The sequence below is a fragment of the Tiliqua scincoides genome, chromosome 1, assembly GCF_035046505.1.
Source record: "Tiliqua scincoides isolate rTilSci1 chromosome 1, rTilSci1.hap2, whole genome shotgun sequence".
Lineage (NCBI taxonomy): Eukaryota > Metazoa > Chordata > Lepidosauria > Squamata > Scincidae > Tiliqua > Tiliqua scincoides.
The window spans coordinates 190619092-190646713 of NC_089821.1; the positions used below are offsets into that span (position 1 = coordinate 190619092).

At 40.7% G+C, this 27622-nt stretch overlaps 1 protein-coding gene across 1 annotated transcript in view; it reads right to left on the reverse strand.

Moving 5' to 3' along the window:
- Positions 1-27622, reverse strand: part of ASCC3 (activating signal cointegrator 1 complex subunit 3) — a 271099-nt gene that overhangs the window by 176268 nt on the left and 67209 nt on the right. The window contains exons 9-11 of the mRNA XM_066612963.1: positions 25509-25709; positions 24895-25035; positions 3929-4093 (exon numbers count right to left, since the gene is read on the reverse strand). Coding sequence (XP_066469060.1) covers positions 3929-4093; positions 24895-25035; positions 25509-25709 — 507 coding nt within the window. The remainder of the gene's footprint in view (positions 1-3928; positions 4094-24894; positions 25036-25508; positions 25710-27622) is intronic.

A 27622-nucleotide genomic window follows, 5' to 3' on the forward strand; every position in this document is an offset into this window, starting at 1 on the left:
AATACAATTAAATTCATAATACATGGAGAAGTTTATTTAGAATTAATGTGATGGTTGTGCTTGCATTTGCTTTACTATCTGTGGGTTTATAGCGCTGCTCAAAGCTATGCACACATTGTCACTAGTGTCCAACTGATTCCAAACCACCCACTCTCCCCTCTGCCATTAGTCTGTGGAACCCCTTGCCACAGGATGGGGTAATAGCATCTGGCCAAATGCCTTGAAAAAGGGGATTGGACAAATTTCTGAAGGAAGGGTCCATCACATGTTACAAGCCATGATGCGTATGTGCAACCTCCTGATTTGAGAAGAAGGCTACCTCAGAATGCCAGGTGCAAGGGAGTGGCAACAGGATACAGGTCTCTTGTTGTCTTAGTCCTCCCTGAGGCATCTGGTGGGCCACTGTGAGATACAGGAGACAGGACTAGATGGGCCTAAGGCCTGATTCGGTAGGGCTGCTCTTATGTTCTTAAGAGCAGAAGTGGTGGTGGCAACAGCAACAAAACAGTCCCACTGGTTGCCAGGAGGGGTATGGGGCAGAGCACGGCTATTACTGGGGTTGACCAGATGCCCAGCTTCAGTGCTCTCTGGATGAACAAGCAGGAAGTTGCTCTACTTGCCTTCTGGGGCTACAGCCTTGGCTACTGGTCCTTAAGGAGTCATTCCAGGAGACAAGCAACAGCCACACAGGCTTAGCATGTATATGGGGGGAGGGAACAATAGTAGTTTGCCTTCTCAGCCCCCTTCACTGGCTGGGCTGTGAGCCTGGTCCTCCCTCACCACCTGGGAGCTCCTTTCCCACACCCCTGAATTCTTCTCTACCCTCTGCACCCTCACCACCCAACAGGGTTTGCACTCAACAGAGAGGCTGAAGATACAAGTGAGTGGCAGAGACAAAGGAACAGGTGGAGCAAGAAGTGGCTTCCTCATTCATCCTTCTACCACCCACTCCCAGTCGCTCCTCGAAAACTCTGGAGTCAATCGCCTTGCAAAGGATCTGGACCTCCCCCTCCCCAATCTAGGCCCCAATATTTCATGTTTGGTTATTTATTCATATTTTAAAAGTATAAAAAACTAAACTGGGGAGATTTGTACTTACCGTGAATCCCCTTTCTCAATGGTCTTCATGTCCAGGTCAGTCCTCCAGTCTGGTCAAGCCAACCACCAGGTGCCAAGGTTCTTCTCCCATGAACACTGCCCAGACACAGAGGGAATCGATGCCCTACATCAGTAGTGGCTCCCGCAGGTCCGAGTACCAGGGCCAGTTCGGGGCCATGAGGAGGACCTCAGCCTGTTCTAGCATGACCTTTGTGAGGACCCTCTAAATGAACTTTGTGGGGGGGAGGCATACATTACCCCTTGAGGCCACTGCTGGTGTGGAGCATCGATCCCCTCTGCATCTGGGCAGTGCCTGCAGGAGAAGAACCTTGGCAGCTGGTAGTTGGCTAGGCCAGACTGTACAACTGACCCGGACATGGAGATCCCACTGGAGAAGCATAATTAGCACTAAAACCTATGCATAGAAACTAAGTAAAAAGTATACATGCCTCCACTATTCAGAACAAAATTCATTTGTTACTAGGCAACTACTCGACTGAATAGTGCTATAAATGAGTCTGGTACATATGAATTCTGATGTTTAAAGTACTCTGGCTCATAAACCAGAGTTAATGGAACTCTAAAAATTAGGCAATAGGAAAAAAGCACGCACAAGAACAAAAACTAACTGCATGCAGTAAAAGCATTGCGATTCTCCATTATTGTCCAATGATTACACTTAAATATCATTTATCAGGTGTGCTTTCACTCTCCATAACTAAAAGTTCCACAATTAAATTGTGATATTTACGCAAGAGCGAATGCAAACAATCCCCATACGCACACCCAGGCTCATGCCACCACCTCCTAAAGGAACCACTTTCCAACAAGCTATTGAAGTTCCCTGTGCCCTGGGGGAAGGCAGATGAAGCCATGACAAACATGGGAAAAATCTCTCCCACCTCTAACAAATATTTGTATCAGAAAGGCAGCCAACAGTGCAACAAAACAATGACCACAAACTGTGCATTATTTCTCATGAAGCCAAAATGTATTTCAAGTGTACTAAGTTGATGTTATGAAGCTGTATGTTTGGAGTTTTTTTTCCTCCCAATTATAAAACGTTTAAGCTTTTTTGTTTTACATTTGTGTTGTTTTCAGGAATGCATAACCTTAAACATCAAAGCTACAAATTAAGTTTCTGAGAGCCTTTTGATGTCTTATCCACAGCAAATGAACAAAGCTTAAAGCCTTTTCCACTAAAAAGATTTGTCAATTCAATTTAAATAAGTTGTAAAAGCAACCTTTAAAATTCCAAAAAATGCATAATGTGCATTCGTGCACATTCATGCTTTCATGCTCTCTTAGTTAAAGTAACATCAGCAATTTCAATACCTATAAGGTATTTTTAACTTGATTCTTAGGCTAAAATGTACTAAAACCTTGAACTCGAGAAAGTACACCTTCTCCACAGTTGACACACATATCCATCAGTGCGCTTTGCTTCTCCCTCCCACTGCCCAGCAAGCTTTCTCTAAAATTGCACTACAGTTCCTGAAAATCGTATTGCAGAAACACTCTTCCAATATTTGAACAAAGTTTCTTCCATTCTTTTAATTTGGGTTATCTACTGCTTCACTACTTTAGCCAGATTTTTATTGTTAATAATAGCTCCCACAAATTCATTTTCTCACCTCTGCTGGGTCGCAACCCACTGGTAGGTCATGAGCCCAAGCACAGTGGGGTCATGATCTGAACCCTTCTACCCACCCTTGCACTGATGTGGCTTCAAATGAAGCTATAGGACTAACTGGAATCTCTGGAGGCCTCTCAGGGTCCAGCAACCCACTCTACAGGCCTTTGCAGGCTGCAGAATGGCCCTCAGAAGCCTCCATATGCCACTTCCAATTTGCTTCCGGAAACCAGAAGTGGCTTACAGAGACTTCTAGGGGCCGTTTTAAGACTGCCGTACTAATTTTGGCCACAAATTAAGAGAAGGTGAATTAAACAAAATGCTGCTGTTTAGTAATCGTCAGACTACTGAAATTTTGTACCTGGAAACTGAAGTTTTTTCTAAAAAGAACTCAAATGTATCTTTCACCGCTTACTATAGCTGCAATCTCAAATTTGCAATTATTTGACTGACTTGCAGTGAGATTTCTATTATGTACTATAGAACTTAACACTTTTATAAAATAATGTCATAATGGGAATCAAGTAGCTGGCATGAGGTAAGGGGAATCCAAGAGGACAAAAAACTGTCTTCTGTAAAAAGGTGTGCCAACATCACACAACAGAATCCTCTTGTACATGTCAAAGAAGAAAGTATTCTGGATGTGTGCACTACTGTATATCAAGTCTGTTCTTACAAAATGTAAACTCTCCCCAGAGAAAATGTCATGCTTAAGAGGTCTCCAACATATTTAACACAACCAGGCAGTGCAGCTTAAACAAAAGAAAGCAAAAGAGAGAACACATTTGCTAGTTTTGAACAATGGCCTTGCAATTTTGAACAATTGCAAAGGTGAAAAATACAGGTGGCGCTAAGACAGTTCATCCACCTACTTCATCGCTCAATATGATACAATTCATACATGATACACAAAGTAGCTTTCTCCAATTAGATTACTGAACAAATAATTATAAATAGGAATGGATTTTGTCCTTTTAATTTCATGACAGTTCGCAGAACTGCTCATCCCCTTTCCCTTCCTCCCTCAAAAGAGAGAGATGAAAGTAAACATACAATTGTATCATCTTATGACAGCCTTTATGGACAACTACTGCATCTGAAAGTAGCTTAGGCACAATGAAAAAACTTTAGATTTTTCACTAATAATTCTACTGTTATTTCTGAAGAAGTTTACTCCCAGGAGAGTTTTACTCATACCTGACGTAAAGTGCGTGCCACTAAACTCTCCAACACTGGTCCTCTATCTTCATGTAGCAGGTGTACTTCATCAAGAATGAGGAGCTTCACAAGCTGGGAGAGAGCTACGTCTCCAACGCTCTTCCTTGTCACAACATCCCATTTCTCTGGAGTGGTCACAAGCATCTGAGAAAGAGGCAGATAGAAGCAACTACAAAGTTATACATTTTGAAAATATCAATAGCAAATTCATAAAGATATGGAGCTAAGCCTATTATTCTAAAATCGTGTAGTGGCAAAACTTCATTTTAGTGGAGTCCAGTGCTAGTCTACTGAGATGTTTCTTATTTAAAACACCAGCAGGGCCTGAATTCAGTCCTTGGAAGGTTTGTGCGCCTGCAGCTGGCCCAGGCACAACAACAAAGGACTGATTAAAGGACAGAACGGGCCACAAATTGAATATGGTTCCATGGAAATAAGTGTAAAGGAATGTACATTGGGGAATAAAATCCTAAATTTCACAAATACACTGGCAGGAGTGGAGCTGAAGGCTCCATTCAGGAAAAGAAGCTCATGGTGGATAAGCTCAATGAAGATGTCAACTTAGTGTGCAGCAGCTGTGATAAAAGCTGATCACGCCCCGCCTCCGCTGAAGCGGAAGTGAAGCGCGATCACTCCGCTTTTACTTTCACAGCTGCGGGGAGCCCTGCAGAAGGTCATGTAGGGCTCCCCGCACCCCCGGGAGGCTGCAGGAGGCTTGGGTAAGTGCACCCAAGCACTGCAGTCCCCCTGAGTCCCCGCTGCCTCCCCCCGCCTCCACAAGCACTTAGTGGCTCTCAAACTCACCCAGAGAGTTTGAGAACCACTGGCTTAGATGGTTTTAAAGATGGGTTACAGAAATTCATGAAGGAATAATATATTACCAGATGCTGGACAAGACAGGTCTTTGTGTGATCTAGTGGGATTCTTGTTGTGTAAAAGCCCTCTGTACCTTCCAGCAGATAATTCAGCACCTGATGCTCTGGGTTGCGGCCTGGCAAACTTCTGAACAGTAAGGCCAGGAAAACCTCAGCAAACACCCTCCCACCCTATGGATATCCTTTTTCATAAGACTGAACAGGAGCACATTATCACGTACAAGGGCTAAGCATGTCCACTAACTTTTTATCAACGTCGACATTTTTGTATTAACACTATGAAATTTAATCTCCTCCACCAGAAATGCAGACTTACTTCCTAGGTGTTTACTGCCTGGCAGTTACTGCTGAGATTTAAGAGAAGTTTTTTGTTGTATATTTGCATCCCTATAGTAGAAGTGATAAATCACTGCCCTGGAAGTAATAAATCTGAAGTTTCAAGGACACACAAAAACATTACCTTCTTCTTTCTGTAAATGAAAAGCCTACTAATATCTATTAAAATATGGCTTACTGTATAACTTCAGATTCAAGAACTACCTTGTAAACAGAATGAGGCAAACAATTTCACAGTGCACTCCTATGCAGTTCTACTCAGTAAACCCCACTGAGTTCAATGGGAGGTTTTTTTTAAAAAAAAGCACATTTGCACCACTCAGAGAGGAAGCAATGCCAGTGGGGAAGTTTGCACCCCCTCCCCCCTTTGATGCTGCTGCTGGAGCCCTGGCTCCTGCCGGAGAGAAAGTGAGTGCCAGGGGAATGGGGAAGGTGGAGGGAGGCATTTCTGAGTGAGGGAAGGGCTGAACAGGGGGACAGACTGGCTCGGAAGGGGGAGAGAACTGGCAGAGGCCTCCTCCACTGGATCCCAACCTCCATGTTAGGCTCAGAAGCCCAACACAGGGCTTCTCAAGTCTGCACCAGTAATTTAGCTGGCATAGACTTGAGGCTTTACTTGGGTAAGGGGACAAATGTCTTCTTCCCCCAAGGAGACCACCAGCAGATTCCCTGGCCCCACAAGATGCAGTGGCAACAATTTCAGTGTTGCTGTACCAGGCAGCGCCATGGAGCTTTGGATTTCCCATGCTCAATCCTATCCAACTTTGTAGCACAGATGCAGCTGCAATGCCGCTTCAAGGTAATGGAACTACTGTCCCCTTACCTTGTCTACGGCCTCCATGACTGCCCCCCATCACAGGATGCATCATATGCCACGTTGCCATGGCTGCATCCATGCTGGAAAGTTGGATAGGATTGGGCCAACACACCAGGTAAGTGTGTATAGGACTGCAGCCTTAATCAAGTTTCAGTGCTTTAAAGAAATTACAGGTTTAGATTCTTAAAACACAGGCAAACTTCCACATGACATTTGACAAACATTTATTTATTTATTTATTTATTTATTTATTTGACAAATATTTATGTTTACTGACAGCCGATTTAGGATGGGGTTCATTGATGCTCCAAAATGTTTGAACATTGGTTAACCAATTGATTCATGGTTATCTTTATAAGAACACTGCACTTGCTCTCCATGCTTAGGCCCAACTGAATGACTGTACTAAACCCTAAACTCCATGCTTATGCCCAACTGAATGACTGTACATACACAAACCCTGAACATTTGATGAGTTCAAAGGGCTTGGTAATATGACCTCTCTCTTACATTGTTTAAAGATGTGGCCACATAACCCTAGTTTAGCAAATGGGGACAGATGCCTACCCAGTTAAAAACTGTGCAAGGCAACTTACAATAAGATCAAAGATAATATCAATTAAAACTTAAACACAACAAGCAAACAAGGATAAAACAAGCAATAAAAACACTGTTTATAATAGAATTGAGCTCAAACTATTGGGCATATCAGTACAGAGGATACAAACATCAGATTTTCTGATGCACTAACTAATAAAACTTACTGAGTCTAATACTACATGCAGAACTAGAATTTATAAACCATCATCCTACTGCTACAGATGCAACTTATTACCACTTTGAAATGAGCCATGTCAACCACAAAAATTAGCAGCTGCAATTTTCATAGAACATTAATTAGCAAACTGTGATGAAATATATTTAGCAATGCATATTAAGAATTTAAAGGTGTGAAATGCTACAAATGCAAGCTACTTAGCTCATTTGCCAAAGCTAAAACTGGTACTGCTGCGATCACACTCCTCCTTGTGCCACAGTCATGCTGTCACAATTTAGAATATAAACAGAAGCAAGTTCCCCCCCCCCTTGATTTTCAATGTGTTTAGACACATTCCCTGTCAGGTATAGTGCTCTTTTATGGCTGTATATTGTAATTAAAAGTTTCTCATTGTGTTCTAAATAAAGGACGTGAATTCAGTGTGGATTCTTTATATTGTACTGAAGACAGGGTGACTTCGTTGAGAACAGCCACTGTACAATCTCAGCACTGCATTTCAGCAGAATTCCAACACAAATTGAGGACAAACAGCACCAGTGCCTAGTGGACTGAGCCCCCAAGTCAGAAGAACAGCAAGATATCTTGCCATATTAAAAAAAATATCTGGGTTTTTTCTAGTTGAGATTTATGACTAACAAAATTGGGGTAGAGGAGGAATTATAGGACGTCAGGGAAGAAAGAAGATAAACAATTGGGAAGTTCCATCCCATATATAGCATAGCATGTGATTGTTGAACTCTGGGGTAGAAAAGTTCAGTTCCTGCTCACTTAACTTGGAACACGGTGCAGAATAGCTATCTAGTTATCTTAGCTCCCAAAGTGATCAAACCTACAACCACGGTTAGATTATCAGGACCTTGTCTAATTGAAGGAGATACTCCTGATCTCAGTTCTTCAGTTTCCCCTGCCTCACTTCCTGGATTGCTAGCTTCAAACATGCCAGGGCTCTTGAAAGCTTATAATATCCTGAACAGGGGTGGGCATTACAATCTCATACAAATCATTTAGCACACAATCCTCAACCCACCCACCCCCATGCTACTATTAGGGATACCAGAAAGCAAATTCCCTTTCTATTAGGTTTCTTTAATTTTTGTATGTGTCTCAGCTGACTGATGCTCAACTACCCTACCGTTCCATGATTCTAGAAAGGCAGTGAGCATGCTCAATTCGCATCAGGGCATTTTACAAACTAATTCTTTTGACATACCTGTGGAGCTCTCCAAATATCCAGAAATCCCTACTTTGAATGGTCTCATTTCATAAGTTCTGCATTAGAAGGAATGATTTCTCCCTTTTTACAATCACATATTTTGGGGACAGAACTATCAGCCTTAATCTAACTGCATTTGTAAGCAAGCAACCAAGAATAACATGGAATCCTGGGTAGACATGCACAAATTCATTCACATCGAAAGAGCCATTGAGCCAGTTGAATACGGACCCAATGAGCACTGCAACATAGATGGGGATGCATATCTGCATTCACATTGGTTACGCATAGAAAAACTAGCTTTCACAAATTATCTCCCTTGTTAGACTGAGACAATCATAGCTAGTTTTACCAGTTCTTTTTTACAATTAACTTTCGGGGGCTGTGACCAGGACAAGTTCCACAAACAGCCATAATCTCATTTAAGAAGATTGGAAAGTTATTTCATGTTTTGAAGAAAAAAAGAATTGAAATCCCTTTCTGAAGTCTTTCCTTTTACTTCAGTTAGCAACCTGCATAGTGCTTGCATTTATATCACTATTCCACCACTTCAATTCTCTCAGTATAAACATAGACAGAAAATAAAGTGTCACATTTGGTTATGTATTCGAACTCATGCAAGACATTGCAATCAGGCTTTTTTATTAGGACATGACCAAATAGAAATGAGTTAACTATCAATACTTTGACTGTCAGTTTACATTTTTCTCTGCCCATGTCATCCCTACCCTCACCCACAGCAGTGCCCAGATAATCATTAGGAACTGCTCCAGAATTAGCTTCATCACAAGAAAGGAGACACAAAATGTGTGCATAAAATTGCTTGGTAAGTTTAAAACAGTTTCCAAGCGTGAAGTTAACACCAGTGGACAGAGAACAGCATTTAAGACTAAGGGGGATTAAGAACAGCAATGGGGTTATTAGCTAGAAACATTAGCTTAAGAGACCAATCCTAGCCAGCATAAAAGCAGCATCAAAAAGCTACCACTGAATCCTTGATTTGAGCAGACTGGAGGTCTCCTTGGAGTAAAGAGACATTCATCCTCTTACCTCCGACCTGCTCAATGGGGCTTCTCAGAGCTGCATGAGCTATTTAGTTGGCATAGACTCAAGAAGCCCCATGTTGGGCTTCCAAAACCAAGAGGGAGGATAGGATTTGGTGGAGAAGGTCTCTGCTGGTCCCACCGCCTCCGGATACCCTACAACTCTGCATTTCAGTTGTTCTATGCCCACAGCAGTTTGCAAAGCTGGAAGAGCAAAGAGAATGTCCTTTCCTTTTAATTTACAAAAGTATGTTTCTGCATACCTAAAGGGACTCCTGAGTATGAAGAAAACCAGCACATAGATGGGGGGAGGGATTGTCCCAATTTACTTCCAAATTATTACACATCCTTTAACCTGTGTGCAGTTCAATCACAGATTTTTAGTAAGGAGAAAAAAAATACCAAATTTGGACTGGATTTTGTTTGTTCCTTGAAATACACTCACAAAAGAATAAGATTGCTCAAGCAACTTTAACATAAAGCTGAAGTTCTACTTATCCAGGTGAACTATTTCAATAAATGAAACCAAAAATGGAAGAAATGTACTGTATTTATGTTTCACAATTTTATATCACCCTTCCTCTAAGGAGCTCAGTTTGAGTTTATTATATTGCCAGTTTAGATTACCCAGTAAGGAAAAATCTTTGTCAAGACTATGAGAGATAGCACATAAAAGGCAACTAGGGGTCTCCCTAAAAGACAACACTAGGGGTCTTCTGCAACCCTATGCACATACCACTTCCCAGGAATCCCATATAATCATCATCTGTAGAAGAGGAAGGAAAGAATCTCTTCATCCCATCCATTCACAAAAGGACCATTTCCTCATTGAACATTTTAGCACTAATGCTTACTTTACATCTGTATTTCACACACAGGTTTTCTTTGAAAAGAGTCTTCCCTTGTTTTATGTCACCTAATGACAAGCTTGTGACAATTACCTGTTATCTTTTCCCTTTAAAAGCTAATGTACTGTTCATTTCTTACACAACAATTAATGATGCCCAGGCTATTAAGACAGCTGATCTAGGAAAAACATTGCAGCAAAAAAGAATTAAATGGAAAAATACTGCTAAAGTTGAAAAGTGAAGATGACATCATGACATCTGACACTTAAAGAGCGAACAAGACATTTCTTTAAGCATTTGAGGTAGCATGCTTATTTCTTATTCAGTAAATAGCTGGACTGGCATACTGCAGATCAGGATTATGGTACAGGGTGGGGAGAGGTTTAACCCTCTATCCGTGGTCCTGATCATGTCATCCCATGGTTCTAGACAGGGGAGAAATAAGCTCCCATTGGATGCATAGCAGTTTAACCACTTTTAACTCAAGCAACGTAAGTTTTAGTTGTTCAATCTATTGACTTAAGTGTACAACTTTATTCCAAATTATTAGGAATAATTAAGCAAAATTATTCAGATATAAGTATATTCAGAGGGGAAAAAGAGACTGATCAAACAGTACTGTGAAGAAATAACAGAAAAAGGAGATAACTCTTTGGAGTAACATAAAGTTTATATTGACTATACTGAGCAGAATCAAGCCAACTGCTCTGCCCTTTTTTGGATAAGAAAGTTTGCTAAGAGTCCATACAAAGCAAATTTTATATCACTAGAGCAGTGGTTCTTGAACTTTTCTGGCCTGCGGCTCCCCTGGTGGCCATTGGCCACGGCTCCCATTACAACACCTCACCTCAGTTACCCCCAAAATGGGGATAAAGGTGTTATAATTATACACTAGAAACAAACAAACAAAAAAGCTGCCAGCACTCTCAGGCTGCAATCCTAACCACACTTACCTGAGAGTAAGCCCCATTGAACAAAATAGGAGTGTTTGAGCTTTCCCCACACTTGCTGAATCTCCTTTACAAATACCTCACAGAGGCCATTCCCTTCCCACATGGACTTAGTTTTTTGTTTTTCAGGGCCCAGCTTCAGAGAGATGATAAATATTTCAAAAATATTTAAGCACTCCTTCTTATGTGCCCATTGCCTCACCTATTGCATTGGTATTATGAGGCAAATGGGAATTGGGAACCTCATGTGTGTCTTGTAATGTGTCGCTCGGTCCTGTGTACTAGAATTTTGTATCAAAATAAGGCATTCATTCTTAGAACAAACTATTTGTTCACTTTTTATGGAAGAAGAGGGGAAAATGCTGCAGTCCTGTAGCGTGGTGTGCTGGCGGTGAGTCTGTCAGCTGATAGTTTCCCCAGCTTGAGTTACCACTATGAGGGGGAAAAGGAGAGGGAACTGTCTTGAACAATGATTCCTCTCAACTGTTCCCCCCCTTTTTTTTTTTTTACACAGATACACATACTTGTCTTTCAAACCAATCTTTCTGGATAGCATTTGTCTGAGTAAGACTATGAGGTATGGACACAAAATTCAACCCAAACACTCCTTTCTCCAGTATAATGACTTTTCGGCTGCAATCATATACACACTTTCCTGGGAGTAAGCCCAATGAAATTTACTTAAGTAGACATCGAATTATGCTGTTTTTTGTATAATCGGAGCACTATTATGAGGCAGACTATTAGAATGCATGGAAGCAAGAATTCCAATCAATAAAGGAAAAAGTAGCACTTTTGACCACATGTTGGCTATGTTACACCATTCCCACAATGGATAGACTACAACAGTCGTTCTCACACAGTCAGCACCGGGACCCATTTTGTAGAATGAGAATCTGTCAGGACCCACTGGAAGTGATGTCATGACCAGAAGTGACGTCATCAAGCAGGAATATTTTTAACTATCCTAGGCTGCAATCCTACCCACACTTACCCAGGAGTAAGTTCCATTGACTGTCATTGTTAAAAGAATATACATAGTAGCTTGTTAAGAGTACAGATCTGTAACATCTCCCCAAATGCAGTCACATACCATGATAGCTTTAAGTCTAATATATTAAAAATAAAATATTGAAATGAATGGGAACCCATCTGAAATGGGCTTGCAACTCACCTAGTGGGTCCTGACCCACTATTTGAGAAACACTGGACTACAGGCTCAAAAAAAAAACACCTATGTATTATAAATATTTTATTTTCATGAACTGTATCTATATTTGGTGATGTATTCAACCATACAACAAAATGTACCTAAGCACCAGCATAATTTTATGTAACGAAAAAAGAATGACACATAAAATTGTGCTTCAAGTGCTTGACTTATTTAAATTTCCATCAGGCAAAATTTCACAGGTAAATATATATTCCAATTCAAAATCAAAATTAAGACTGGCAAACTCAAAACTCAAGGAATGTTTAAAAACTGTTTGTCTAATATTCTGGGCGGGGGAAATTTTATCTTTTAAGCTTTTAATGCCCCAAAAGGTTACATTTATGTTAAATATTAAATTAACTTGGGCACTAACCTGTTCACTACAGAATTTGTAAGCAATGTTATCTTGCAGGAATTTCCAAGGAAGCTCACCAGACTACATAATTATTAAACTATTTTTCATGTACTGACAATATAATCACATTCAAGAAATACAGCTTGATTTTTACAATTCACATAATTTGTATGTGAATTGTAAATAATGTAAATTATTTTAAATAATTTGTATTTACATAATTGCATTTTTTAGATTTTTTCTTTTACAACTATAGAAGAACAGCCCAACTTACACTTAAAGAAAAGACGAAAAAAGTTTTAAGACAGACAGACATTAATACATTCTTCATTTTTGCTTCTATTTCATCATTCCTCCCCCGCTCTCCCCAAATCCATTCAAATCCATTTCTCTGTAGAGGAACATTCACTCAGCAAGCACAGCTGTTATTCTGAAATTTTTACAGCTAAATCAAAGATAATTGGACTTCAGAGTACCTTTAAATTGTAGTCTAGCAAAAGAGTCTAGCTTAATGCATCATTTGCATTAACAATAAAGACTGCTTTTTATTCTTTAAAATTTATAGTGCTTTCTGTATGTGGGGGTTGGGGGAAGCACAAAAGAGTTATACAGTAGTTTTACAGATGTGTGAATTTCTTAGCACAAAGCGTTTTATGAGAATCCATTAAATCTCACAAAAGTAAAAGAAAATCAATCGCCAACTCTTGGGATTCTACAATGTTCCAAGTTATTAATACTAGTAATGAAATATTTCTCATAAGAGAAACCCTGTTTGTTTTATTAATGGTATGCTGTCAAAGTCATATTTGCACTGAGTACACTAGAAAACGTCCTTTAATTTAGTGCAATTAAAGAAACTTGATTTCATAAAGTGGTAACATGAAGATCTGCACACTCTAAATCTCCCTGTATAAAGGTAAGTTAGTAAAACCTTAACATTTTAGGATTATACACTCAAATTCTTAAACATTGTTATGCCATGTTAACAATATTCTCAAGTCTAGCCATAATGGGTCATTCATGCAATAAGAGCTATTTACAGTCCCATCCATCTGATAACATTCAGCTGGTGGGCCATGTTTTAACTCTTTGGTGGGGAAAAGATATTCAGCCAAAAGTTTCCACTTAGCATTTAAAACTATGCAGGAACACATTACCCTAAAGAAGTGTTTCTCAACCAGTGGTACTTGAGGTGGTATCCAGAAGTACGCATGGGACCCCCAGACCTTCTCCCCCCCCCCCACCTGGCAGTGAGCCCAGCAATAGAACATGACAAACAGCTCAGCAGGAAGAGATCCAACATGCAATCTCATGCTCTCAAAAAAGCCTTTCCATCAATCTTGAGCCTCTTACCAGTGTTTGTCACACTGCATCTGGCCTCCCAATTTGGAAGTAACTGGCAATATACTTCAAACAGGTGAACCATTCAAAGTGGCACTGCAGGGGAATGATATCCCCCTGAGAAACACTGCCCTAGGGTTTTATTCATAGTCACCCAAGACTTTTCACTTACTGAGAGACAGCTTTCAATGCAAATGCCACTATTAATGGGCACCCCTCTGTTTTATAGCTTAATGAGGAGGCCCATTCCTGCACTTTTGGAACAAGGGCTCTGGATAGACCAAATGAGCCCCTGCATTTGATATATGAGGCAGGCATCATATTAGCTTCACTATTAACTACTGGGAGCTGAAGACGCAAGGGAAAGAAACATCATGGCACACCCACCCACTCCTTATAATTCATTTTCAAAAAGTCACATCTAGAAAGCATTTCCAGGACGGTAACAGACAGTCCCTTCTATTTTGCAAGCTACTGTAGTAGTAAACTTCCCTATCTGCGATACTCTTCACATTTTGCTTCACTTTCTCAGACTGTAGGCACTCTGGGACAAGGCCTGTCATACTTATGAAGCAGACGACATAAAATTTAAATTCAAGTTTGATACAGGTTAGTGTTATCTGTCTCAGTGAGAAGCCATGAGGTAAAAAGCATGGTGCGCAAGGGAATTAAGGATAACTTGGCAATACAGTTACCACATATGGTTTAATGAGAGCACTGTCAGGAGTTGACATCTGTATTCGCAGTACAGTGCTATGGGAAACAGCAGGAAACCATCATGTTAATTTCTCAAGACCTAAAACAACTCTAGACACTGATTTTGAGGATACAGAACAATCTTTATAAACCACAACAGGGTTATTAATTTATATCTGAGTTTTCCCAACATGTTTTCACTAATGAACACCTTTTCCAGGTTTCCTCACTTACAGAGACCTGACAGGTGGGAAAAGGCCCTTGATAGCACCCTGCTTGAAGAATGCCCTCCCTTGCCCCATACTACATTCTAATGCTTATGCACTTTAAGCACCAAGTAAACACATCTTTATTCATCCAGGCATTTAACTCAGGCTACAGTCCTACACACACTTTCCTGGGAGCAAGTTCCATTGAACGCAATGCAACTTCCTTCTGACTAGACACACATAAGATTTTGCTGCCTATGTGCTAATGCATGTTGTGGGCTTTATTTCCATTTTGATTTTTAAGTTTTCCCTGGAATTTTTAAATTGCTTTTTTTACTGTGATATTTTTCTTCTTATGTGATGTGTTTAAATATGCATTTTATGCAAGCAGGTGTTTTTGGGGAAGACAGGATATACTGTAGCCAATAAAATGATCAAACATCCCCTTAACAGTTGTTCACTCATATGGAGTTATTTAAAAAAGCACAAGTGTGCTGTGATATCTTTTTGGCAACTCTCATTTGCAGAATACCTGGATTAATCCAAACCATACTAGGTAAACTTTTAGGAAAATTTAAATTAAATTCCACAATTTTGCACAATATACAGTTAAATCCCCCCCCCCCCAAGTTCCATATAAACTTAGTAAACAAGTAGTAAATTAGAAATTAATTCAAGGAATGAAGCCCAGAACAGGAAGGTGGAGGAAAGCTTTTCAAGCAAGTTTTCTTTGGCCCCCACTAAATTCAGCATAAAGCATAGGTTTGTGCGTGCATGTCTCAACACACTATAGTTCTCCTATACTAATTCAGCGTCTCCTGAATTAACTGAAAAAATTAAACTCATCTCGTTCTCCTGCAGGTGACACTGTTGGACCAGTCCAAGCAAACACAAGGCATGGAGCTGTAAATATTTCTTTTCAGCATGTCCCAACTGTTTTGGATCAATGATGGATCCAAAACTCAATTATTTGCCTTATGCTTCTAAGTAAGCTCTTCAAAGTTGCATTGCAATATCAAAACACAGCACAGTGATGAAGTTTAACCATGTCAACTGCAAATGCATCAAAACTGAATTTAGACAGGTTTTGAATAAATTGAAGATAATGTACACTAAAAAAAACTTAAGCGAAAAGGATTCAGTCATTTAGAACTCTAAATGCTCTAAACATACACACTCTCCTCCCTCATATACATGATTATCACAATTTTATTAATTAGAAGAGGGTTTTTGCAAAGGAGAGGCAAAACAAAAACAGAATACTTCTTTAAAAGAAATTTGCTACATATGCAATGAAAATCAAACCACTCTACCATATGAGGCTATATTAATCCAACTGAAAGTTGATTTCAGAAGAAAATGATAACTTTTATGCAAATTTGACAAAAACCCTTCCTTGATAAAAAGCATGTGATCCAAGTTCTGCCAATATTTTAGGAAGTTCTACCATTTTTCCAAACCTCAAGGTGGTTTACAATCTGGATATCACTTACCATAAAGCATTTTAGAACAGGGTGCTCGAACCCCGACCCGGGGGCTGGATATGGGGTTCGGGCAGATCTGTCCACCTAGTGAGCCATACGAAGTCCTCCTTGTTCAGGGAACAGGGACATTCTGGGTAGTCACATCTGCCCTGATGTTCTGTCATGTGGCCTTCTGGGACACCAGGCATCAGATGCGACTGCCCAGAGCGTCCTTGTCCCCTGAACAAGGAGGACTTTGCGCAGCGCCCGAGTGCAATAGTAAGATGTGGTCTAAACGGGGACCATGTTTTTGTAGCACAGCGGTCACAACTTTGAGCGCTGCTGTTTTAGAATATTAAGACAAAGGGTTGTACCCAGGCCTTGCACAAAAAACCATCCCTGATCTCTTCTCCCCATAGCAGCCTCTCTCTATCCCCCAAAAACCATTCCCAAGGCTCAGGGGCCACTGCTGAAAATTGGACACACTGCCCACAAACAGAATGAGAAGAAAGTAGCTTTTCCTTCTGGATATGTTAAATGCTTTTACAAAATTTGTTTAAGAGAAAATGAAGTTGCAAGTTTGAGACACAGGGCTTTCACTATTGGTTAAACTGCTTCAATGTAATGTGGCCACTGCAAGTGAGAAGGAATGTGCTGATTACTGGAGAAGGGGAAAAATGCATCCCTTTAAAATCAGTTTAAAAAACTGAACAGTCCTTTAACAATAGCCTCCTTAATGAGAGAGGGAGGGCAGCTGGCTGACAATCCATCAATCCTTCTCTCTCCAGTGGACCCCTCCCTTCCCCGAGCAAGTGAAAGAAAGGCAATCACTTTGCATTGCTGAAGAGAGGGGCTGAATGAAGCACCTTTCTAAGCTCTTGGAGGAGGCCTGATTGATGGATTATCCTTAATGAGTCTTATCTTACATCACAAAGGTCAGCAAGGCTGTTTTTAAAATCACCAGAGCAAGGGAACTTTGTTTAAATGGATTTGCTATAGTGCGTTTTTTGCCATCCATGTAAGTACTTGGAACTGAACCCACGCGAATAATGAGGCTCAACCTGTAATTGTATTCCAAATTTCCACTGCAACAATGCAGAAGAATTTACCAATTAGTTTTAGGAACACTTTGTTGAATACAGATAACCATTCATCAAGTGTTCAGTCACTATCAAGAGAGTAGAACAACTTGGAAAGCTGATCTTCTGAAACCTGCTCACTTCTACTCTTGCTAAAAAATCTGGGCGAAGCAACAGAACAACAGTCTCTTCTCTAGTAGCCAGACGTCACAGATGCTAACCAAGTGGTTTCCTGTTCACTATAAGTTACTACTGTACTTTGGAAATGTTCACCTATTGTTAGTACGTTAAGTATAACGGTGGTCTAAAGTGAGGCTCAAACTACATACTGTCCACAACACACACACACACACACACACACAGAGAGAGAGAGAGAGAGAGAGAGAGAGAGAGCGCTCTGTCCTAGAAAGCAGAGTATGTTTTGATATTTTACTTTGTACATGCATAAGACTGACACAAAAGCCTCTCTGCTCAAAGATATTACAGAGTGGGCAAAGGCAGTCGCTTTCCCAACAGAGTTCAGCATGAAGCCAAGATGTATAATCAAGTGGGAAGTAACTTTTTGTGTTGGGGCACACAAACCACTCCATTACAAAGTAACATCCTTGAGGAGATCTCTCATACTATGTTAAGGAAGACTGGAGATTACAGAAATAATTGCATATGAAAAGGATGTTCAGAGCCCTAAAGAGAGCTATACATTTTTATAAGTATTGTCAACCCTGAACACCACTATCAACCTTTGGGCACATTGTTCTACATTTGAAGAAAGACAGACAGTTTTCATACTTCCATTTGAAATTCATTTAAGGGGGGAAGAGAATTTAGCTTTAAATAGGGCATACCTTTGTGCCTTGTGAATAAAAGAAATTACTTTCAGCATAGCTATGCCACTGAGAAATGCTGGAAGAGATTTCTCGGCAAAGAAAGGGAAAAAGCCCCACTCTTTATTACTAATAGACTCTTGATGTCTTTTAATGTTGTTACATATTCGTGCCCAAATGTCGATCGAAAGCGAGCCCTCTTCTAGCAAATATATCCTGAAGCTCTGTGGGTGTGCACAGCAGTGAACATTAAATTTCTCTTCATCTAGTTACGAGGGGAAAAAAAATACAAGTATTGCTGAAATTGCTTTTTCCTTTTCAAAACATAATACTTTTTAATGTGGTACTTTTCTTGCTAACATTGGGGTTAGTGTTTGCCGTAATCTGAATCGTCTTCAGACAAATCATGATAGCACTACCACCTGGTTTCCAGCTGCTCCTATTCATGTCCAAAAGACTTTATTTCCAAAAGCCAAAACTGTCTGAAAAAGGATTTGCAATTTTTTTCCTTTTTTAAAAAAAGGTAACAAACTGCGCTCCTGAGGGGCAAACTGTCTTTGCTGTGGCAGTACCGCTCTGCCTGCAATTGCCACAGCACTGCACTAAGCTTAGGGGGGTTGAATGCATAGGTGTCATTCTTCTAGCAGTGGACCTAACACTGGGCCAAAGGGCCAAATCCAGGACTGTGGAGGAAGCCTTACTGAGGCTCCTGACACAATTGGAAACAGTACTTTAGGTTTCCCGGAAGTACTGTTTAAGACCACAGGGAAGTTTCAAAATGCTTCCCAGGTCAGTCCTGGAGTTGTGTGACTCTCCATTTCATTGGTAAGCATGGGGGGGGGGGCGATGTGGTGCAGAGGGGGACAGAATTGCAGACCTTTGTCCTGGGGCACCTTGAGGGCAGGTAGGTTACTGCATTCTTCTCCCCAGCATCCAAGCAAAAACATGCTGGAAAAAAGTGCCTGTAGAGCCTACCTTGTTCCTCTCTGTTTAGCACACCACCTAGCCAGGAAGGTGACACACAAGTAGCTCTTGTGATTTATTCAACCTTTTCCTTAAGACGACAGTAGCCAGGTAGCAAGTTGAAAAGGGATAAGACGCCTCCATGTGTGCTTAGATAGTTCTGTGCTAAACGACACAGCGATGTGTACTAACTGCCTCATCTAGTATAAAAACGTTACAGTGGGCCTGCAGCAAGAGCAAGCAAAGGAATCGCTCGGTGAGTACATCAGTTGCTGGGCAACCATGTCTGGAGTAATTCAATTTTAACTTAATCAAGTGTGGAAGGAAGTTTGCAGAAAGCAGACTTCATTGCCCCTCTTCTTCCGACAGCAGCCTCCTTAAAAACAATGCAGCCTCCTTAAAAAAAAAAAACCTTCTGAATGGTGCGGGATGCAATTTCCCCAAACTGGGCACAAGCAGCTTCTATAAATGGAACTCCATTTATGGATGGCACATGAGGCAGTATGGGGACTTCTCCCTACCCTTGCAGTTTCCCACATTTTCAGAAGGGGTGGTGAAGCAATCCGCCTGATCACATCACTAACAGGGGTGCAAGGGAGGGTGCATATGCTCATAGAGGGCTGCTGCAAGCTGCAGGAGGTGCAGGAAGCCCCTTCCAGCCCTCCACAGGGCTCCCTGAGGCTTAGAATGTTCAAACACAGCACTTCCTAGTTGTGTTCACAAACAGGAAATGCTTTGTGGTCGCTACATTTGAACATTCTAAGCCTCATGAAACCCTGCAGAGGGCTGTGCGGGACACCCTGCACCTCCTGCAGCTTGCAGCAGCCCTCTGTGAGTATAAGCACCCCCTTTACACCTGTAAGCGACACAATCCTGCGGATTGCTTAACTGCTCTCGCCCCCTTCCCTGTCCTTTAAAGGAACCAAGGAATCTTTACATGAGCTGGTGGGTCACAACCCACCAGCTTGAGCACCACTGCTCTAGATTCTTAAGTGCATCACAGCTGACAAAATCCATTAGGACGTCCATCTACACAAGATAAAAGGTCCTGAAGTCATTTGCCACCCTCAGCACAACTCATCGTATTCAGCACCAGTGTTCTTATGTCTACTTCACTTCTTTATTTCTACAGTGTCATCACAAATACAATCAATGAACTCTTGCAGGCGAAACACTACTCAGGCTTCCAGGCTATTGCTTTTATTCAAAATGAGCACCAGTAACTAGAGAAGTAGCCACTTAAAGAGCAAGTTGCATTTCTGCAAAATATTAACCACTCAAATATAGGAGTTGTGCTATTAGAACATTAGGGAGTTAAGTTTCCTGACTCCAAATTTCAATACTATAACATAATAAGCGATGTCAACATCAAGTCTCACAAGTGAGATTACTACAAATTTTGTTAAAACAATAACTCTGCAGTTCCCCAGATCATTACAGAAAACCTCTGGAAATGAACTTCACTAAGCTAATTTCATGCACAGGTATCTCTGCCTTCTGACAGTTTGTTTTTTGACCATCTGCTCTTCAGCACATTTCAATTATACCCAGAAATCATTCATTCAACACATGCTCCACTCTTTCAACTTCTTTCTGCTGTTCTAAAGGCTAAAATTGCTCTGCTCAAAACACCTTTTCCCCCCAACATGTTTGTAATTGCCCATCACATACACATCAAGCATAGGATTATCAAATAAAGGGTGCAAACCTAACCCACTTTCCAGCACCAACATAAGGGCAATGCAGCTCCGAGGTAAGGGAACAAGCACTCCCTTATTTTGTGGAGGCCTCCGTTAGTGCCACCCAACAGCAGGATGCAGCATACGTCCCATTGGCACCACTATGGCACCACATTGGCCCACTTCTCCGGGGGCTGCATTGGCTGCCCATTCGTTTCCGGGCCCAATTCAAGGTGCTGGTTTTGACCTTTAAAGCCCTATACTGCTCTGGGCCAGGCTATCTCAGAGATCGCCTACTTCCATACAATCCGGCTCGTCCTCTTAGGTCATCAGAGAAGGCCTTTTTACAAGTGCTGCCACCTAAGGAGGTACGTGGGGCGGCGGCAAGAAATAGGGCCTTCTCAGTAGTGGCACCAACATTATGGAACTCCCTTCCCCTTGACTTGAGAATGGCTCCCTCTCTTGAGACTTTTCGGCGAGGCCTGAAGACATTTTTGTTTAAAGAAGACTTCTGAGTGCATGGCCTTTTTAAACATCTTTTCTGTATCTTTTTTAGTATTTTTACAGGCCTGTTTCCTCTGATTTGCTACGTTTTGCTCTTTTTATCTGACTTTTTATCTGACTATGGTTTTTATGGGTATATGTTAATGTGTTTTTAATATGTTTTTATTTGTGGTTAAATTATGTTTTTAATCTGTTTTTAATATGTTGTGAGCCGCCCTGGGTCCCTTTGGGGAGAAGGGCGGCATATAAATAAAGTTTAATAATAATAATAATAATAATAATAATAATAATAATAATAATAATAATAATAATAATAATAATAATGCCAGTGCTGGAAAGTTGGTTAGGATTTGGGCCAAAGTCTACCAGTCTTACCATAGCCTTGACAGATGACTCTGTTTTTGCCAATTTGGGAGGCTTATTGAATACTTGCAGGGTTAGACCGCTTGTCTGGCTTGGCAGACATATAAAGACAGGTCTACAACAAAAATTCTCAATGACACGAGACTGCCAGGCATAGTAACTCTCCTATATTTTACACTCAGTATGTAAGATACAATAAGGTTTTTGCTGTTTCAATTAAAATGCCACTGCTTCACCTAAAGTATATTTCTGCTTATTACAGATCACAGAACACCTACATTAAATTTGAAAAATCTGTGTATATGTCCAAAGGAAGTTTTCAATGCAAATGGAAACTTCCAAGTATTATAGATAAAGTGAAATAAGCACCAAATTATTTAACTCAATGCCTTACCCTATGACAGATACGATGCCTGAGGTTCAGTAAGGCTTTTTGGTAATCCTGTAAAGCTTACAGCTACCTATGAAAAGCTAGTACACGCAGATGAACCATCTGCTTATATAATTAGAAGCCAAGCCAACATAGGTCAGCATCACAACAGTTATTATACTTTTGGGCACAGTGATTCTAACACAAACACATGCTGGCATCTGCCTTTTATTTTCCTTTGGGAAGCTTCAAAGATAAGCCATATACATTGCAGCCTACCAGAAAGAACTAAGAACTTCTTTTTAGTTTAGAGGGTTTTGTTTTGTTTTAAAGTCAGATCATTGTATCCCATTTTATAAATGTCTTAAAATGTGCAGTGCATTTTGACTAATCCCACAGTATATTAACAGCCTGAAAAAGAAACAAACCACGAAAGTAGTATTTTAAGCTTTGCAAAAGGGGAAAAAAACCACACGCGCGCACACACACACACACACACGCGCGCGCGCACACACACACACACACACACACACACACACACACACACACACACAATTGCACAACAGCTCTCCAAAAACAAAGAAATACACATGCACCTTATATTTAAACAATTCCCAAGTCATCTCCCCAAACTCTTGTTTACAGTGTTAGGTTCTTATGGAGCAGTCTGGGGATTATGTAAGGACAATTTCTAAGAGGGGAAACAAAAATGTGTGGGTACAGAATGCTGCCTGAGTGCTCTTTTGACTCAGGAACCAAGTCTTCTATTTTACATATGGTAAAAGAAGGTTTCTATAAATAAAACTCTCTATAAATAAAACTCTCTGCATATAATTTTTTTCAACCTTAAAAGTGCTTTAGTTTTAGTTCACTACTCTTCCAGAAAGATGAAATCTTTCTCCCTCCCCTGCTTTTCCACCTATTGAAGATTGGCTCTCCACCCACTTCTACCCCTTCCCCCTACTCATCTACTGAAGACTGAAATCAATGTGCCTTTGGTTTGCACCATTTCCCATGATAAGCAGAACTCAGATATATGGCATACAAATTTGGTGGCTTGATGCGAAGAGTAGGAACAACAAGAGGAATGTTCAGTTTTCCCAACCTCAAAGGTATATTTTTCAGACTGTGCACCTCAGAAAGGCTTCTGGAGGTGCTGGAAAGGCACTTCCAGTTTTTACAAAAACCAAAATTGCCTTTCCAGCACCTCCAGAGGCCTTTCTGAGATTCTCAGAGGCTTCCACAGGTCTCAAAAACATCTCCAGACATGACTGGAGAACATTTCCGGTTGCATCTGAAGGTCTTACGGACCAGATTTATCTGTAGGTTTTCGTATCTGCAGGGGATCCAGGAATGGATCCCCTATGGACACCATGGTCCGACTGTATTCACTAGAGCAGACTTTCTCAAACTGTGGGTCAGGACCTACCAGGTCGGTCACAAGCCAATTTCAGGTGGGTCCCCATTCATGTCAATACTCTATTTTTAATCTATTAGACTTGATGCTCTCATGGTGTGTGATGGCATTTGGGGAAATGTGACAGACCTGTACTTTTAACAGGCTACTTTGTATATGAATTTTTGCAATGATAGTAAATGGGACTTACTTCTGTGTAAGTGTGGGTAGGATTGCAGGCTAGGATTGTTAAAAATTTTCCTGCCTGATGATGTCACTTCTGGTCATGATATCACTTCCGATGGGTCTTCCTGAAAGATTCTCATTCTAAAAAGTGGGTCATGGTACTAAAAGTGTGAGAACCACTGCACTAGAGGGAAAAATTGAGTCATAGACCCCTTATATTCCTTCAGGAGTTATCCACTTTCATGCTGTGCTGTTTCTCTTGCTGCTTTTGGATTACTCAGTTACCCACTGGAGCTGTATCAAGCATCCATATTCCACCCAATACCCAAAAACAGCTGTTCCAGCCAGTACCCAGGATATTCATTGGACCACCTCTTCCTAGCCTTTCCCCCTTCTTTCCCACACCCTTTCTCCAAGTGCTACTGCAGGCCACAGTTTAAGTACCTACTGAGCTGCCTTCCAAAAAAACATCCCTTGGAAAAGAATCACCTCCTTTGCCTTTCCTCCCTCCCTCAAGCTCATTTGTGCTTTTCGCCTCCACCTGTGACCCTGGAGACTGCTATGCCCTTGCCAACTAGCTTCAGGATTCCTGCTTCAGCAAGAACTTTAGGTACATTCCTATTTTTCTCTCTGTTTCCTCTTCCTTCTGCCCTTGCCTGTCCTCCTCCACTAGTGCACGGCCCCGTTTCTTTAGTCCCTTCCCCCTGGGTAACCTTTCTGCTTTCCCTACCTTTTCCCATCTCCATCTTGTCCCACAATGTCTGCCCTTCTCCTACCTTTCTTTCCTCCTGCCTAGAAACCACTGATGTTTAGGACCAAGTTGTAGAAGTGAGTGTATGTAAATATTGCATTACATTATGTGTTTTATTTCCCTCCCCAATGATAGTACAATAGATAGAATATATGCATTGTTGCACCTTTATTCTTGTCTCCCTTCTCCTTTCACAACAGTCCACTGAGTTGTACCATGACCCACTGCATTCAGTCCCTATACAGGTAGTCCGTTTCCCATATATGCGCATGCTACATGCATCTTAGTGCGTGCCTGGTAATATTTCCAAGTGGAAATATCAGAGAGGCACTCAGGGATGTGGGGTGAGAAAGTTTTGAGGTGGTGAGCATGTTTTAAGGTGGGTGACATCAGCGAATAGGTGGTACTGAAAATCATGGGATGCAACGGTCAATGTCCATAGCAAGAACAGCAGATAGTGAACAGAACCCTTAGGGACTTCCAGCTGAGAGAAGGGGAAAAAAAAGAATTTCCCCATTTGAGAGCAATAGAGGGAAACTGGACAGATAAAAAAGGATCCAAAGGAGGATAGACTCAAGGAGACCTAGCAAGCATGTTGCAAGCCAGTGCTTCAAAATATCAAGAAAGAACACTTTTACTAGGTTTATTTGCAAGTATACACCATCCTGTTCATACACATAGTTACGACTGTACCTGTGTTCGTAGAATTTCACTTTTTGACAACTGCATATCGCCTGTCAACTCTTTCACGGTGATGCCTAGTGGCTCCAGCCGCTTGCTGAAGTAATTTGTCATTTCAGCTGCCAATGCCTTCATAGGAGCAACATAAACAATCTGCAGCAAAAAGGACACCAGTTTGATAAATGAGCAAAGTGTACAACATTCTTGGTTTCATAGTAGCTGATACAAATCACAATTTATTGTGAAATATGATCCTAAGAACTTACAACCGGAAAAAAAGAAAATCTTAATAATGGTATATGGAAAGTAGTTATCTGAGCTGGATAAGTGTGCAGCTGTTTAAAAGACAATAGATTTTGTTTATATAGGCTTATCATTTTGAAAATTGGTTCTGCAACAAAGCTAAATATATTTTCAAAGGTTTTCACATGGGTAATAAGATTTTCAGAATAGAAAAAGGCATTACGTACCAGCGATGAAGTAAATCAACAGGCTCTCTCTCGATATGACTTGGGGAAAGCACAACGTCCTTGAAAACTTCTTGAATCCATATAAATGTGTCTAACTCTATAATGGGTTTTATCTTGCAAGTTATAAAGCTGTCGCGTGGTTCATTAAATTCCTACCTTAAACTCATCCTTTTTGATAACTCCTTGCTGTACATGCTGACGAATTTCGTGCAAGACTGTTAACATGGCAATGTTGGTTTTTCCAGCCCCGGTAGGTGCACAGATTAGCATGTTCTCATTGGTGTTGTAGGCGGTTTCAAAAACTATGGACTGGATGCGATTTAATCTTTTCATGCCTTTAAAGGCAAATTGCCCAATCTGCAAGAAAGGCCCAGAAAGCAGCACTTAAACTACTAATCAGAACAATTACCACTGAGAAGCAGCAAAGAAAAGATATTGTACATGTGAATGGGTATTTGTAATTCAAAAATATATAAACTACACACAGATAATTTGTTTTTAATCATTAACTCAAGACATACGTGGAAAATATTGAAAAATACTTTCAGTATTAGATATATGTAATTACCCTTCCTGTTCCAGTCAATCTTTTCTCCAAATGTCATTCTGACCTTTCTTTCTGAAGGAATTTTCTCAATTTCCAATTCTCACTTTCACTACTAACTATACAGTCATCTTCAATTCTACATTTATCCAATTCCTCTCTCACTTTTCTGCTCCTCAGATTCATCATCTGCAATTCTCTTTGCATTTCACTACTAGAATATATACCTTTCTCTACTTTCCTCTTATTATACTAGCTGCCCTTCATATGTTTCAGTTCAGTAACAAAAATGACAGTTAGCTTTTTTTACTGTTGGCTACCCCTCCCACTTCACATGCTACAAAAATGCCATACTGCTATCTTAAGGTTTCTTCTTCACCCTTCCACTCCTTGACTGGGATCAAAAGAGGTACTTTAGTATAAGAAAGTTCACAATGTGTGCATGACTGGTCATCCCATCTCAAAGGAAGAAAGCAGACTAATGCAAAAAAAAAAAAAAGCAAATATACCAACATGACTAAAAAAAAATCTGATTAAATAGCAACAAAAATATGAGAAACTAAGTATCTTTGCTATGAATAAAGTTCGGAGTTTTGAATTTACAGAAGCCTCATGTAGGTTTACAGATATCATGTGCTGCATGGTGAAGACCAAGCAGGGAACCATTTTGGCTTTTTCCTTCATCCACCACAATTAAAAGCTGCAGGTTTATGACTTCACTGAATGTTCAATTTGCCTGTGGAACCCAGTGACACAGGCTCTTGAGAAATCTCTGATATCAACAGATTTTTAAGTGGTATCCTGCAAGGACGTTGCATTGCATCTCTGAAGTACTGCATTTCTAGATTACCAAATTAGTGCGTCTGATAAGATATGGCTATCACCATCATATCCTGCCTGTGATCTGTCTTAGGGTATCTGCATTGCCAATGGCATGAACATATGAATGCCGAACTAAACCAGGGGTGTCCAAACCCCGGCCCGGGGGCCATGTACAGCCCTTGGGGATCCCCAATCTGGCCCGCAGAGAGCCCCCGGTCTCCAATAAGCCTCTGGCCCTCTGTATACTTGCTGGAACCCGCGCTGGCCCAAAAGAACTGTTCTCAGCATGAAGGCAACTGTTCGACCTCTTGCATGAGCTGGAAGCTGAGGCTCCCTTCACTGTTTGCTGTTTCACATCTGTGAAGCAGCAGTGGCAGTGAAGGAAAGGCCGGCCTTGCTTTGTGCAAGGCTTGAGGTATTGCAAAACCTTCATTCATTCATATAAGTTCCATCTCTAATATAGTCACTTATGTAAATTTATTCTAATTTCAAATGCAAATTAATTCTTTTTTTCCCTTCCTACAACAAAGTGTCAGAGAGATAATATGGCCGCCCAGCCAAAAAGTTTGGACACCCCTGAACCAGAAAGATCACTCACCTGACCTAGCCTGAAAATTCTTGAGTTCTTAGGCAAGGTTACGCATAATATTCATGCTATCTAAAATTATTTCACAAGAAAACAGTGCTTTATATCTATACACCAACTGAAGTTAGGCTTGGGAACTCAAAAAAATATTCCTTTTGTTTTTAGTTTAATTCTGAGAAACACACCTTAATAAGAGTCAAAAATAAGCTAAAAGGTTTCTGTTCTGAGTGTTAACAATTCATAAGTGTAACCATTTTGTCCAAGAGAAGAATGGCTGGTGCCAGCGTGCATTGAATAATAATTTGTACACGAAGAATG